Raw genomic sequence first — 15,131 nt, 5'->3', positions numbered from 1 at the left:
ACTACTTTAAATATTTTTACATTTTCATCATAAGATAAAGTTTTGTCACCCCTAAATATCAAATGCACATCAATAATATTCAAAAAGTTCAACGATAAAAGATTATGCATAAATGATTGTCTTGATAATGAATATTTTTTTTTTTACAAAAGAAGAACAATTAAGTAATGTGCATCTTCTAAACTTCTACATGAACACATTGGGGTGGCTATTATATTACATTGATAAAGATCATAATTGAGAACACAATTATGCCTATAAATTTCGTATGAATGATTTTTTAAAATCTTTTACCAAAAGAGAAATACTTAAGAGGCTCTGTAGTTTTTTTCTTAAAAATACGTAATGAAGTAGCTTCCTGGTATTAGTACTCAGACTATCAAACTTTCGAATAGTGTCAGGAAAAACGACTTGTTAAAACTTTTAATCTACATCTAGGCAAAGATTTCTAGTAATATAGCAGGAAGTGACATTTCTAATTAAAGGAGTTATATCGTTTCGCCATTTATTGCTGTGGGGTGTAAAATTATCTGGGTCAATCTCGGCGACCAAGCAATAAAAACAGAGTTCAACAGCACAGTGACCCAGTGTAAGACTGGTCAGTTACCATGGGGATATCTTTCAGATCATCAGCACGCTCAGAATTGTGATGCCTGTAACTTCTGCAAAACGGATTGAGAACTCGCTGAATAGATCTAGAATAATCAGACTTGGGCGAACTACAGGAATGTAAGTATCATCTATCTCAAAATACCCGAACTTCTTTTGGATATGACCTATAAATTCATACGTTTGTTTTTTATCAATATGCATATATTGAGGTCATCAGCTGTTTATAGGCGATTTCTTTTAAATGACCCTTGCAATAGGCGCTCCCCAGCTTTTGCGAACGATATCTATTTATATATGTCTACCCTCTTAACTTTAAACTCATTTGATTTACAAAATTAGCTGGAGAGCCCCTAATTTCAAGCAATACCCGTAGCTATGGTTACTCGCCACTGATCATATTGTACAACTTCGATTTATTTGTTACATATGTAAGCAGTTTATTATTTGTTACACGAAGTAAGAGGGGGTCAGTGGTGGGGATGGGGTCCGGAAGTTCAGATTTATTAAATTCACATTATAAAATCCCCCAAAATAGGCCTCGCAAGGACCCCCCCCCCCCCCGAAAACAAAACAAAATAATCGTTCCAACCCTCTGGAAAAAATGTAAGACCTTTAGTTATATTAGTCAAATTAAAATAGATCCTGCTAGCAAGTTTAGGGCTAGAAAGAATAATCTTCAGGCTACGCTCGGGTCAAGCCGGGTCAGTAGGACATCTGTCATTGCCTGATGTCATGCCTTATCAGCAATTCGAAATATAGAAATACTTGTACATGTACTGTATCTTTCTACATGCAGTATAGATAACACTCTGAGGTCAATATCTATAACCAAGAGACAAAAAACCAGCCATTTCCCCATTTTAATACAAAATAGGCAATAACAAATTGCCGGATGTGTCGAAATTGTTGAGAAGTCTCATTATTTCTATTGTATGTATCAATGATGGGCATTTGTTTGCCGGTTGATAATGCGTTGAAACGAAAAATAAGTAGTTGCATCGGTACCTATAACCCTTTGATGTCTGCTGTTAGAAAATAATTTTCATGAGTGTTGCAAAAATGAAGTAAATTATGTTAAATTCAATTTAGAGGGACGACTTTCCGTGTACCATCTTTCAGTGACATGTACACTGTATCATTGTGTTCATGAATAAGTAAGATAATAAAGGTCCTGAATGGTGACTGTCACCAAACAAATTACAACAAGGAGCAATAAAAATGAATTATGTATTAAAACAGATAAAAAATAAAAGACACTTACTTATATTAGGAAAATAAAGGTTAATGTTGCATGTCGCAGAATTACGTACCGGTGTAGCATGAAGAACGACTGAATCTGACGTTCCATTCGAACAACTGGCAAATGGAAAATTCATCTTAATATATTCTCATCCAGAAACTTTAATTAAAACTAAGTTTTCCAGACTGCTGCGATCCAAATTGTACCAGGATATTGTTGGAGCTATTGTTGTTGATGAAGTCCACATGGTTTCTGAATGGTAAGATAAAATAGATATTGTCTAGACACGAGTCCTTGAAAGTTTTCTTTATTTCCAACAACATAGTTTTTTTCTTTACCAGGTTTACCGTATAAATGTAATAGCCCTGCAAATCAAAGGAGTCGGGGGTTTCAAGCTCCCACCCCTCTAGATCTGGACATGATGAGATCTTAAATAAATACTATATTGCCACTGAATTGAGCTGAGCATATCTTATTGACTAATGATGCCAAAAGGATATAGTTATATATAATACACTGAATAAAATAGAAATAAATCACTAGTTTTTGAATGCTGTCATACTGTGCAAATCTAGAATTAGGATGGATAAGAAAGTTATGCAAATACATTTAAAAACTTAGATAAATCTTCCACACTTTTGTATAAATGTATGAACTACTTTAAATATTTTTACATTTTCATCATAAGATAAAGTTTTGTCACCCCTAAATATCAAATGCACATCAATAATATTCAAAAAGTTCAACGATAAAAGATTATGCATAAATGATTGTCTTGATAATGAATATTTTTTTTACAAAAGAAGAACAATTAAGTGATGTGCATCTTCTAAACTTCTACATGAACACATTGGGGTGGCTATTATATTACATTGATAAAGATCATAATTGAGAACACAATTATGCCTATAAATTTCGTAGGAATGATATTTAAAAATCTTTTACCAAAAGAGACATACTTAAGAGGCTCTGTAGTTTTTTCTTAAAAATACGTAATGAAGTAGCTTCCTGGTATTAGTACTCAGACTATCAAACTTTCGAATAGTGTCAGGAAAAATGACTTGTTAAAACTTTTAATCTACATCTAGGCAAAGATTTCTAGTAATATAGCAGGAAGTGACATTTCTAATTAAAGGAGTTATATCGTTTCGCCATTAATTGCTGTGGGGTGTAAAATTATCTGGGTCAATCTCGGCGACCAAGCAATAAAAACAGAGTTCAACAGCACAGTGACCCAGTGTAAGACTGGTCAGTTACCATGGGGGTATCTTTCAGATCATCAGCACGCTCAGAATTGTGATGCCTATAACTTCTGCAAAACGGATTGAGAACTTGCTGAATAGAATAATCAAACTTGGGCGAACTACAGGAATGTAAGTATCATCTATCTCAAAATACCCAAACTTCTATTGAATATGACCTATAAATTAATACGTTTGTTTTTTATCAATATGCATATATTGAGGTCATCAACTGTTTATAGGCGATTTCTTTTAAATGACCCTTGCAATAGGCGCTCCCCAGCTTTTGCGAACGATATCTATTTATATATGTCTACCCTCTTAACTTTAAACTCAATTGATTTACAAAATTAGCTGGAGAGCCCCTAATTTCAAGCAATACCCGTAGCTATGGTTACTCGCCACTGATCATATTGTACAACTTCGATTTATTTGTTACATATGTAAGCAGTTTATTATATGTTACACGGAGTAAGTGGGGATGGGGTCCGGAAGTTCAGATTTATTAAATTCACATTATAAAATCCCCCAAAATAGGCCTCGCTCGAACCCCCTCCCCCCCCCCCCCCCCGGAAAACAAAACAAAATAATCGTTCCAACCCTCTGGAAAAAATGTAAGACCTTTAGTTATATTAGTCAAATTAAATAAGATCCTGCTAGCAAGTTTAGGGCTAGAAAGAATAATCTTCAGGCTACGCTCGGGTCAAGCCGGGTCAGTAGGACATCTGTCATTGCCTGATGTCATGCCTTCCCAGCAATTCGAAATATAGAAATACTTGTACATGTACTGTATTTTTCTACATGCAGTATACATAACACTCTGAGGTCAATATCTATAACCAAGAGACAAAAAACCAGCCGTTTCCCCGTTTTAATACACAACAGGCAATAACAAATTGCCGGATGTGTGTCGAAATTGTTGAGAAGTCTCATTATTTCTATTGTATGTATCAATGATGGGCATTTGTTTGCCGGTTGATAATGCGTTGAAACGAAAAATAAGTAGTTGCATCGGTACCTATAACCCTTTGATGTCTGCTGTTAGAAAATAATTTTCATGAGTGTTGCAAAAATGAAGTAAATTATGTTAAATTCAATTTAGAGGGACGACTTTCCGTGTACCATCTTTCAGTGACATGTACACTGTATCATTGTGTTCATGAATAAGTAAGATAATAAAGGTCCTGAATGGTGACTGTCACCAAACAAATTACAACAAGGAGCAAGAAAATTAATTATGTTTTAAAACAGATAAAAAATAAAAGAAACTTACTTAAAGGCAAAACAAAGGTTAATGTTGCTTGTCGCAGAATTACGTACCGGTGTAGCATAAAGAACGACTGAATTCATCATTATCATCTTCTGATAACAAATACGAAAACGTTTTTTTATTCCGAAAAAGACGTATAACCTAGAACATTCAATATCTCAGCATTGATATCTATACTTATTGAGTGAATTAAAGCTGATATCACGTACTTTTTGTGACGTTTGAAAAAACTTGTTTTAAAGACGCATAATATTAAGGCATCGCAAGAATATGAAAATAAATGTATAAAATCTTAACAAAAACTATTCTAAAAGACATTTTTACAATAAATGTATTCTTTGATAAAGCATAATTATCCAAATATAATTTTTTTTCAATGCACGTCGCAAATTAAAAACTAGCAGAATGAAGCCCAAACTAGAATGCAGTAAAGGATGACAAAAATAAGGTTGGATAAGGCCTCATTTTACGTTTTTTAAGAATTTCTTTTCATATGTACAAATTGTCATGACATCCCCTGACCTGGATTCCTAGCATTCTAATTTTGTTATATGTACCTTATTACAACAATAAATGATAATGCATTTATCATACTTTAATATTCAAATATCAGAAAAACGGAGGACCATTTTCTCGACAAAAGAAGATTATAGTTTTTATTGAAAGAATACATTTGATCTGTCATTGCATCAGTTTCCAGAATCGTTTATATATCACTTGATTGTTTTGGCCAACAAGGATGTTTTACGACGAAGCAAGGTATATATACCCCTTGTAAACACCCTGCAATCCAGAATTGCTAAGGTACATATTTAAATAAAGGTGAATATACCAGGGACTCAATTCTCTACTTAATCGAAATCATTGATCGTTGAATTAACCTAGATATAAAGCGGTCGCAAAGTTAAAAGAAGACAATTTTCTCTCTCATTAAAGATTTTAAGGTAAGCATACAACACGTTCGATGAAAGTTTAAAGTTGGTTGGAATTCATAACATGTATCTCTTGATACATCTCATGTATCTCTTGATACATCTCATGTATCTCTTGATACATCTCATGTATCTCTTGATGGTTTAGGAACACGCAAAAGACCAGGTATAAGTAAAAGCAGAGAAAGTGTCGAAAGTGTATTTCTAAATAACAACATTTTTTGTTGTTCTCTGGTTCATCCTTAACTTGTATGAGCGAAGAACGTTTGTAAGAATGGATCCACACCTTGTTTGTAAGAACGGATCCACACCTTGTTTGTGAGAACGGATCCACACCTTGTTTGTGAGAACGGATCCACACCTTGTTTGTAAGAACGGATCCACACCTTGTTTGTAATAACGGATCCACACCTTGTTTGTAAGAACGGATCCACACCTTGTTTGTGTGCGTTCATACCTGGACTTTAACAAAACAATTCAAGTGATGATCCATTCTTTTGTTAATGCATGTATTTAACTAAATTATATTAAAAAGAGTGCAGGTGATCTGTACACGTTTGTCAAGATACTAGTACATCGATGCATAATACATAACTATATGTGTTACAGGCTTTCCAAAATGAGAATAGTAAGATTAATAAACTAAAGATAGGCGTTTTAAAAGCGATATCAATGCAAAGGAATAATTTTTGTTGCGATCAGATCGTTATTACTTAGTCTTCGTCAAGTATTTAAGAGAGAATAGAACATGGTATTTGTTGGTTGTTGAAAAAAAACAAGAAGCTTTTAGTTTAAACAATATTTATTTAGTGAATTTCATCATACATATTATAATAACAGTACACAGAAGATTGAGAAACAAGCCAAAAGGCTTATGTTAATCTCGCTCTCGTCATTTTACAAATGAGAGGTGGGTAAAATTTTCAATTACAATAACATTGCACATAAACATTGATTAGGAAAAATGTAGGAGAAAGAAAAAAGAAAATGAAAGGCGAGAAAAGAATAGCTGGAATTGAGTATTGGGACAATTGTATCAAACCAATAAATAATGTCTATACTAATAGACTAAGGTTACTTTAACATGTATCAATATTGAACCATAATGTCGCTTAGTAGCTCTAAATAAGCATTATATATCTGCGAACATACAGGTACATCAAATATGGTATTTAATGTAATACAGTAGTTATAGTAAAACAACAGGTGAACTCAGAACCTTTTACTTTCAACAAGAAATTTCTGGACAAGGTGAAAAATATTGTTGTTTTCACTTTCAGATAAATTAGCGTTACCATATAACAATAATTCAACATTAAGAAAATATGGAAGTGTCAGGATTGTATTGATCCTAACTCTTGAATATGTATTACAGTGTAATAAAAAATGGTCAGTACTTTCAACTTCGCTGCAAATACAAAGAGGCGAGTTGATTAATTTTCTTTGAAACAAATGTAGATTAAGACCACTACATTCTAGTCTTTGTTTGGAGTGAAGAGTTTGGCCTATTCTGGTACCTAAATAAAAATAATTTGGGATTTTAATCATACTGGTATGTAAGTATGTCTTAAAGCAATGTAATGAAGAATTTGATTGCTCATTTTGGAGTAAAGCATTCCATTGTCTTATTGTAGCTGGGAAGAATGAATTAAAATAAAGTTTAGTTCTTGTATTGATTTCTCGCATTGGGTGCATTGTTCTCGTGTTGTAGTTATGTCCTTGAGTTTTTTGTGATTGGATGATAGAAAATAAGTAATTAGGAGCCATATTGTGAAATATTTTGTGAAGTTGAATAAGACGATGATTTTCCCTACGTTTCGATAATGGTTCCCATCCCGTTTCTTTATATAACAGATGTCTGGATGCCAGTCTATTCCCTCCCGTAACTATTCTGGCTGCTTCCAATTGTATACTTTCAATTTTATTTACCAAGTATTCTGGTATGTTGTCCAATATAACGTCTGCATATTCTAAGACTGGTCTTACAAAAGAAAAATACAGTTTTTTCAAAGATTTCCTATCAAGAATATACTTGAGTCTTCGCATCATACCAAGGCGCAAATATGCTTTTTTAACTGTTTCATCTACATGTAAATTCCAAAACAAATTACTACTAAGAATAACTCCTAAGTGTTTATGGGTTTCTACTTCTTTCAGGTGAACATCATTAAATATTAGGGAGGGATGGAAGGGTTTCTTGACTTTATAAGATATGGTTAGACATTCCGTTTTAGTTGGATTAAAAGACACAAGCCACTGTTTTGACCATTTATGTATTTTTTCAAGGTCTGTATTTAATAAACATGCTGAAGTATCAGCATTATCAACAACAATATAAAGAGATGTATCGTCAGCAAATAATTTGACCATACATTTAATATTGGTGACCAAGTCATTTATATATATAAGGAAAAGTAAAGGACCAAATATGCTACCTTGGGGTACCCCTGCCTTAGTATGGCCAATGTTTGATTTGCTACCATTGATTACGACATACTGTTTTCTATCATGTAAGTAATTTCTAAACCATTCGAGTAATTCTCCTCTAACACCTAATTTTTCAAGCTTGTACAGTAGACCAATGTGCCATACTTTGTCAAAAGCCTTGCTTTTATCGAAAAATACAACTCTAACTTCTTTACCCCGATCGACTGCTTTGTAAAAATCACTAGTTATACTTAATAACTGATTGACCGTAGAATCATTTGGTCTAAAGCCAGATTGGTGCGGTGTAAGAATATCGTTGGTGAGAATGAAGTTGTATAAATGTTTGAAAATACACTTTTCCATACATTTACCAAGAACACTTAATAATGATATCGGCCTATAATTGCTAACGATATTGCTGGCGCCTTTTTTGAATACAGGGATTACGTTTGCAATTTTCCATTGGGCTGGAACTGAAGAAGCTTTTAGATCTGCTACAAACACTATAATCTGGACTAATTGAGTACTAGTGGTGACTGCAAGTCAACAAATTCTTATCATAGTTTGAAAGCTTTATCTTCGCCAGTAATGTAATTATAGTGGCAATAAACTTCCAACTGTGAGTCACACAGGTGACCTTTTGCTATCTGTTTTTGGCCGTGTGTCGTTGTTGAAATACTGCCGTTGGATCATTTTCAGTTTCTTCTTATAAAGTATAAGGCTGTTTAGAATTAATTCTACGTTTAACGTCACTAAAAAATTTAAAACCTACGAGGGAGAGAGGAAAAAAATAAACAAACAAAAATTTCAAACAAGTGTGTATTTATTGAGAGTAACCCATTCAGTTAACAATACATCAACACTGTCATATAATACATATGGTAGGATTCAGTCCATGTTAAATTTTGCATTTTCAAAGCAAATACTTTTGTATAATTTATGTTTATATCCTTTCTGTGGGTACATCATGTATACTGGACGAGAAGTGGAGTGACTTGCAAGCACATCAAGTGGTACATCCAATGGATTTACATCAATACAAACATAGCAACCGAAGGGAAAACTTTTTCTTTTCAGGGAAAATGTCGCGCAACACATGTGATTCACAGATTATCTACAATCAAAATAATGACATTATTTCATACATTTTCATAATGACACATTTTAAAATTTAACATATCAGAGTTGTGTTGTAAGATTCACTCTACCTACTTCTAAGAATTCAAGACAGGGTTCTTGAAATAACTGCCACCCTACAAGTGTATTCCACTTCTTTCTGTTCTTCCACTTTAGCTGGGCCACCTGTTAGTTTCTTCGTATTATATATTATGAATGAATGAATTATTATTCCTGAACATGTTATAAAAAATTTAGATACATTTCAAATGAAAGGGATTTGAAGTCATTATCGTGTCAGAACTCTTATCTAAATCAGTAAATTATGCTGACTTAATGCATAGCTTCACTTCAAGGTATTACATCCATAATTATTATATTTAAAACCAAATATTGGTAGTTCGAACACTAAAATCTTAGTATGATTTTATAGGGTCATTCATCTTTGAAACTGAACAAAAGTTAAAAAGGAACAAATTTATCACATCTTGAAGCTAACATTGAAGTCTATGGAGAAAGGTATAATTTTTTAAGTCTTTTATATCTTTTCAGTACAGTGGTGGTAAGAAATTGCTTAAGCTTTCCCCTTCTTAAAAAAAGTGCAAAAATAACTCAACTATACACATTTTGAGTTTTTGTTAAATAAGATCGGTAGTCATTTCAGTTGTTGATGGACCACTTCAATAAATATATACAACAAACCTCGTTTTTGCGTTTTTGGGCGGAAGTTAGTTCACATACCTCCTGACAGTGAGGATTCCATTAAAATGACTAGTTGTGAACGAAAATTGTGGTTGGTTATTAATGGAACCTCAGACCATATCGACACCCCACCCAAATCTGTCTATTTCAACGACAAAGTTGTCTACGAAACGTTCAAGCAAATGACTGTAAACTTTACATCTGCCATCTGCATTGCTTACATTTAATCTTGACTCATCGGAAAACTTGACCTGTGTTCAATTTTGACGTTGATTCAGCATTTAACTAGCTCATTGCAATCTGTAATGTTTTTTATTCGGACAGTCCTGTTTAAGGTTTTCTGTAGCAGACCCCATGCCATACGGCGTTTCAATATTTAAAAACTGTTCTAGGATGAATGAAACTTTCATGACAGCTAATACATGTAATTTGCCTTGCGTGGTCGCAGCGACCGTAAACGTTTTTGTAAATAATGCTGGCGCATTTACGCTTGTTGACGTGGTGTTGTCACAAACGGTTGACAAAAAGCTTGTTCAATAGAGCAGGTACTCACTGGTGCTCGCCAAAATCCTCTATGCCTGCAACGCAAATTTTGGTGAGCACTCGCTCTGCTGAACAGGTTCTGGTTTTGGACAAACATTACTTTTATTACTGAATTTGGAGCGTGGGTTTTGATAAAAATAACGGTATTGGATGGTAAGCAAGTAAAACGACAAATCGCCTTAGTACATGGTTTCCGGTATATTGTGCATTTACGACCCTCCAATCGGTTTACTTTACGATAAAAATAGGCATGGCAAACCTATTCCTACGTTCAAAATACAACCCTTCTGGAAATGACTACGGTTTCTCTAAAAAGACGTAATAGTCTCGCCAATCATCCCGTTTCTTGCCGCCTTCCATACTGTCTTGTACCAAAACAAAACAATCATGATTCGTCAAATTTTTAGAGCTATTGCACTACGAATCATAATGATTGCAAAATGTATATTTTTGCCGTCTTACTCACTTATTGTTATCTTTGATATACATGTACAAATTACTGTGGTTAAACTAGATCCTGGCATTAAAGTGTATTCCGCCTGTTGGAAAATGAGTTTTCTGTATAAATTTTATAATGACAGACAAATCTAATTAACTCGCAATATAGTGTTTATTTTCGACACTCGTATTTTTAGATAGGGTCACGTGACCCCCGTCTATTAGTTTACTGTCAGTCGGAGACTCAAACCGGATGGCACGCGTAGAACACATCAATTGAATCTACGCTAAGAAAAATAGTGCAGAAATTACTCTGACCGTTCTGTACACAGATTTGATAAATATGAATCAATATTTGAAAATAGTTGAATTATTTTTTTTTCATGCTTCTTAGATAAGTCTAACAGTTCTTTCAAACAAAAATGAATAAAGCGATTGATGTTTATTCATACTCTGTTTACATCCGGCCTTTCTACGGAATGACCCGATGATGTACGAATGCATCCGGAGTATTCATTGAGTCATAAGAAATAGTTCTAAATTGATTCAACGATTTTACCTATAAAAAGTTTATTCAATGAGTTTTTTTTTTGGAAAGTCTCATTAAATTTGATCGGCGTTGAATGTAATATTCTAAATTATTTTATCACAAAAACGGAACAAAAGAACAATGATCGAGTAGTTTCAAGCGTAGGAATATATGAAAAGGAGTAAAACTACTTCCAGATAACACGGGTAAAGAAAATTTATTGTAAAATTGATAAATTTGACCCCGTCTTTCAGTCCTTTCAGTACTTTGATTATATTTAATCCCGGATATGCATGGATTGCCGTAAAATGTAGTGATTATAATAATAAACTTAGCCAGTAATCGTTTGCCTCTACTAAAGCACGTGCCACTGTACTTTGTCGGAGCTAGTGAATCCGTGGTACGGGTCTCATTGTGTGAACAAAGCTCACCGCTCCTACGTCCCTGGTCCAGGTTAGGATTTGATATATAACGGTATGAAGGTCTCATGTTGTAGATTTTGAATTTATTGGTTGGGTGTAAATACAAAATTTACGTTACACCCACCCAGTAAATTCAAAATCTACAACATGACAGGAAATGATTTCTGTCATTTTATATGATACAGTATAGTAAAAATAGGCAAGTGTAAAATGTGAACAGATTGAAGTCTTAATACTAGTTTAAGTGTTTTCAATGTTTTCGTGTGACTATTCATTAGGTACATAGAATTGTGTTTCTCAAAAGATGTTGTTACTATAAATTAATCAATCTTTATACGTGTCATTCTTCATAAGTAACATGTAAATGTACTAAATACAATACTCAGTATATGAACAGGAAAGGCGTTTAGAACATTTCCTTTCTATTGTCAATTGCCAGCTTCCGCAATCAGTAATACGTTTCAACCACTGAACTATTCTGTTCAAGAAAGTGCAAATCCTCTCATGCTTAATTCTGAATGGAAGGAGAAAGAAAGAAAGAAAGATAGATAGATAGATAGATAGATAGATAGATAGATAGATAGATAGATAGATAGATAGATAGATAGATAGATAGATAGATAGATAGATGATAGATAGATAGACCGACTTAAATTTACATCTTCTAATTTTCAGATGATTATCAAGAGAAAGTGTTGGACAAAGCGAGTCAGTTGCCTCAAAGCTCTACAAATATTTAAAATTATATGTTTGGTTCAGTGCGTTGTTGTGTCTATCCTATATCTTGTAATTTTCTACGAGGATTCAAATGATGTGCGAAATCAAATTATAGAAACATTCAATAGCGAGCAACCATATTTGACCACTTTTGATAAAATGACCTTTTCAAATCAGAGTGAGAAAACCGTGGCGGTGTGGACTACTTTTTTCCGATCCCATTCTTGGTTGCACAACATTAACTCGGCGTTTTTGAGCTGCACTCACAAGTGTAGGGCTGTAAATGAGAAGGGGGCGTTATATAGCGATGCTCTACTGTTCCACTATCAGAGATATGATTTACACGTACATCAATTACCGAAGAGGAATCCAGATCAAATATGGATAATATATTTAATGGAACCAACAATACTTATAGAAAGAAATGTAGTTGAACTTAACAGCATCTTTAATTGGACTATGTCTTACAGAAGAGACTCTACTGTGTATGCACCATATGGATCTTTTATTAGAAGACGTTCAGATACTAAAACAAAACCATTTTTAAATAGAACAAAGTTTGCCTTCGCAGTGTTTAGTCGATGCGATGACTTTGGAAAGCGTTATAGAATCGTAAGAGAATTGCAGAAATATGTAAATATTGATGTTTACGGTTCATGTGGACATTTAAAGTGCGATGTTAGATCCCAGGGGTGTTTATCCACTGAAAAAGCCCAAGACTATCTTTTTAAGCTTTCATTTGAAAATAGCCATTGCAAAGACTATGTTACTGAAAAATTGTGGTTTGCGTTGAAACAAGGCGTGGTACCTGTGGTAAACTGGGTCAAAGGTCAAGAGGAGACAAGGGTTAATTCTAGTCACGTGATAAATCTATACGACTTTCACACAATTAAAGACTTGGCCAAATACCTGAAATCCGTTGCTGCCAACCAGTCTCTGTACTACAGTTACCTGACATGGAGACACGAACTGGATGTTGAAACGTCACATTTCCACTCGTTTTGTAATCTTTGTCAAAAGCTACACCAGTCAACAGTAAGGCGCCAAGTGTACTCAAAATTCAGTGGATGGGTAACCAATGACATATGTCCAAAATATAAGGTACTAATAACGTTAAGGTTCCAAACAAACTGCCCTTCATATAGATTTTAAGACATAAAAGCCGTCAAAGGCAGTTTGAATATCAATAGTAAAGGAGAAATAAAATTTTATTAAAGTGAATTCATGGCTTGATGTATTGGTTAATATACAATTTCAAACACTCAATATATTTATCACTCATCTGTTTTTTCAGAATGTTTTTGAACAGTTAGACTTAAACAAACCGCAATCTACTACTCAAGATCTTGAAAACGCCATAACTTTGGAGCATACCAATACCCATTGCAAATGATAATCATTGTCTATAAATTATACATGTTCACCCATTAAAGATGATCATTTCTATCATGATAACACCAGATTTAAAACCAAAAGAAATGTTTAAAATATTAATAACGTCGCAAAAAGAGAAATAAAGTTTAAAGCAAAAGATCTACAAACATATAACCGATAAAAAACCCCAACAAAAACCATGATACGAGGTAACTCACATTAAAATGTTGGATACCCAATTGAAACATCTTGGTAGTTATAAAAACAAAACAAAAATGTATAGTAAAAATTTGAAATTGAGACCATGTAATTCTGAAATAGGCTATATTTATAACATATTTTTATGGATGGAAATTTTTTTATTTGTTATATTCAAACTTAAACTTTTCATACAGTGAAATATAAAACAATATGAAGGACGTCCTGCTATTGGTATTATTGTTATTTTTTATGGTGGAGACATCATAAAAATGAAGAAAAAAAAGGATTCAACGTGACAATTATGAAAAATTACTTACCATTTATCCATTTTAGTAAATTGCCAAACGATATGAAATTCATATTATTTATCCAAACCCAATACTAGTATTTTATTAAGGCTTTCCCTTTAATGTTTACACAATTATCTAGAAATATTCTGAATCATTTCATGTTGATTTAAGAATCTTTTTCTAAGGATGTAGAGGATCCTGTAGTGGCTGTAAATGATTTTTGTTTACTTTTATTCCAGTTTGTTCAGAAGATTAGAGCATGGATAGACCGATGGATACTGTTTCCTATCGGACTATAACTAACGGTGGATGAAAAAAACCCATTATTGTGTCAATTAAATGATTATCGCAACAAGTGTTTATCTCTCTTTATTTATGAGAGCAGAAATATCTCTCTCTCTCTCTCTCTCTCTCTCTCTCTCTCTCTCTCTCTCTCTCTCTCTCTCTCTCTCTCTCTCTCTCTCTCTCTCTCTCAGAGCAGTCTTGTTCTTTTGACCTATCTCTCAGTGAATAAACTAATAGTAATAATGATTTCAACGGGGACTAATTAGAACGGAATACGTTTTCGTCAGGAGTTGTTTTTTTAATGAACTCTTCATTGCTGCAGACAAAAGTGTTATGGATCAAACCTCTGCACTCATTTATCCAAATGAATATATCTGCAAAGGATAATCATTCCTGTAATGAGTGAGAATTGGTGAAATTTGTTATTTATAGTGTTTATTTCATAATTTGAAAACGCAAATAAAAATAGATGAGGTACGAATCTGCCGAGGTTTCCGAATGGGGACAGGCCTTCACGACAGTTAAAATGCATCCCATTTAAACAATAAAATGCTTTCTTTGGTGATTCATTTGGGATATGAAGGTAGCGATATTGCAGGAAAAATACAAAACCCGCGTTAGCGGGTTTAACGCGGGTTATGTAGATTTTTCCTGCAATGATCGCTACCTTCATAACCCGCATAAATCATCAAAGAAAGCATTTTATTGTTTATATTATATATATATATATATATATATATATATATATATATATATATATATATATATAATATAAACAATAAAATGCTTTCT

General features: G+C 33.5%; 1 protein-coding gene across 4 annotated transcripts; it reads left to right on the top strand.

The window, feature by feature from the left end:
* The first annotated feature begins 578 nt into the window (after positions 1–578).
* On the top strand, positions 579–14,409 carry LOC128191482 (alpha-(1,3)-fucosyltransferase C-like). 4 transcript variants are annotated; one of them, XM_052863581.1, is made up of 3 exons: positions 579–729; positions 12,148–13,290; positions 14,294–14,409. In XM_052863581.1, the coding sequence occupies exons 2-3, from the start codon at positions 12,148–12,150 to the stop codon at positions 14,351–14,353; spliced, it is 1,203 nt and encodes a 400-aa protein (XP_052719541.1). In that variant the 5' UTR covers positions 579–729; the 3' UTR covers positions 14,354–14,409. The 4 variants fall into 4 exon arrangements, with proteins under 4 accessions (XP_052719541.1, XP_052719542.1, XP_052719540.1 ...); XM_052863582.1 differs by lacking the exon at positions 579–729 and adding an exon at positions 3,206–3,225; XM_052863580.1 differs by lacking the exon at positions 579–729 and adding an exon at positions 11,380–11,503.
* Positions 14,410–15,131: the final 722 nt, after the last annotated feature.

Source organism: Crassostrea angulata, chromosome 7, assembly GCF_025612915.1.
Source record: "Crassostrea angulata isolate pt1a10 chromosome 7, ASM2561291v2, whole genome shotgun sequence".
NCBI lineage: Eukaryota > Metazoa > Mollusca > Bivalvia > Ostreida > Ostreidae > Magallana > Magallana angulata.
The sequence above is the reverse complement of the archived record's forward strand: the minus strand, read 5'-3'. Positions and strand labels throughout refer to the sequence as shown.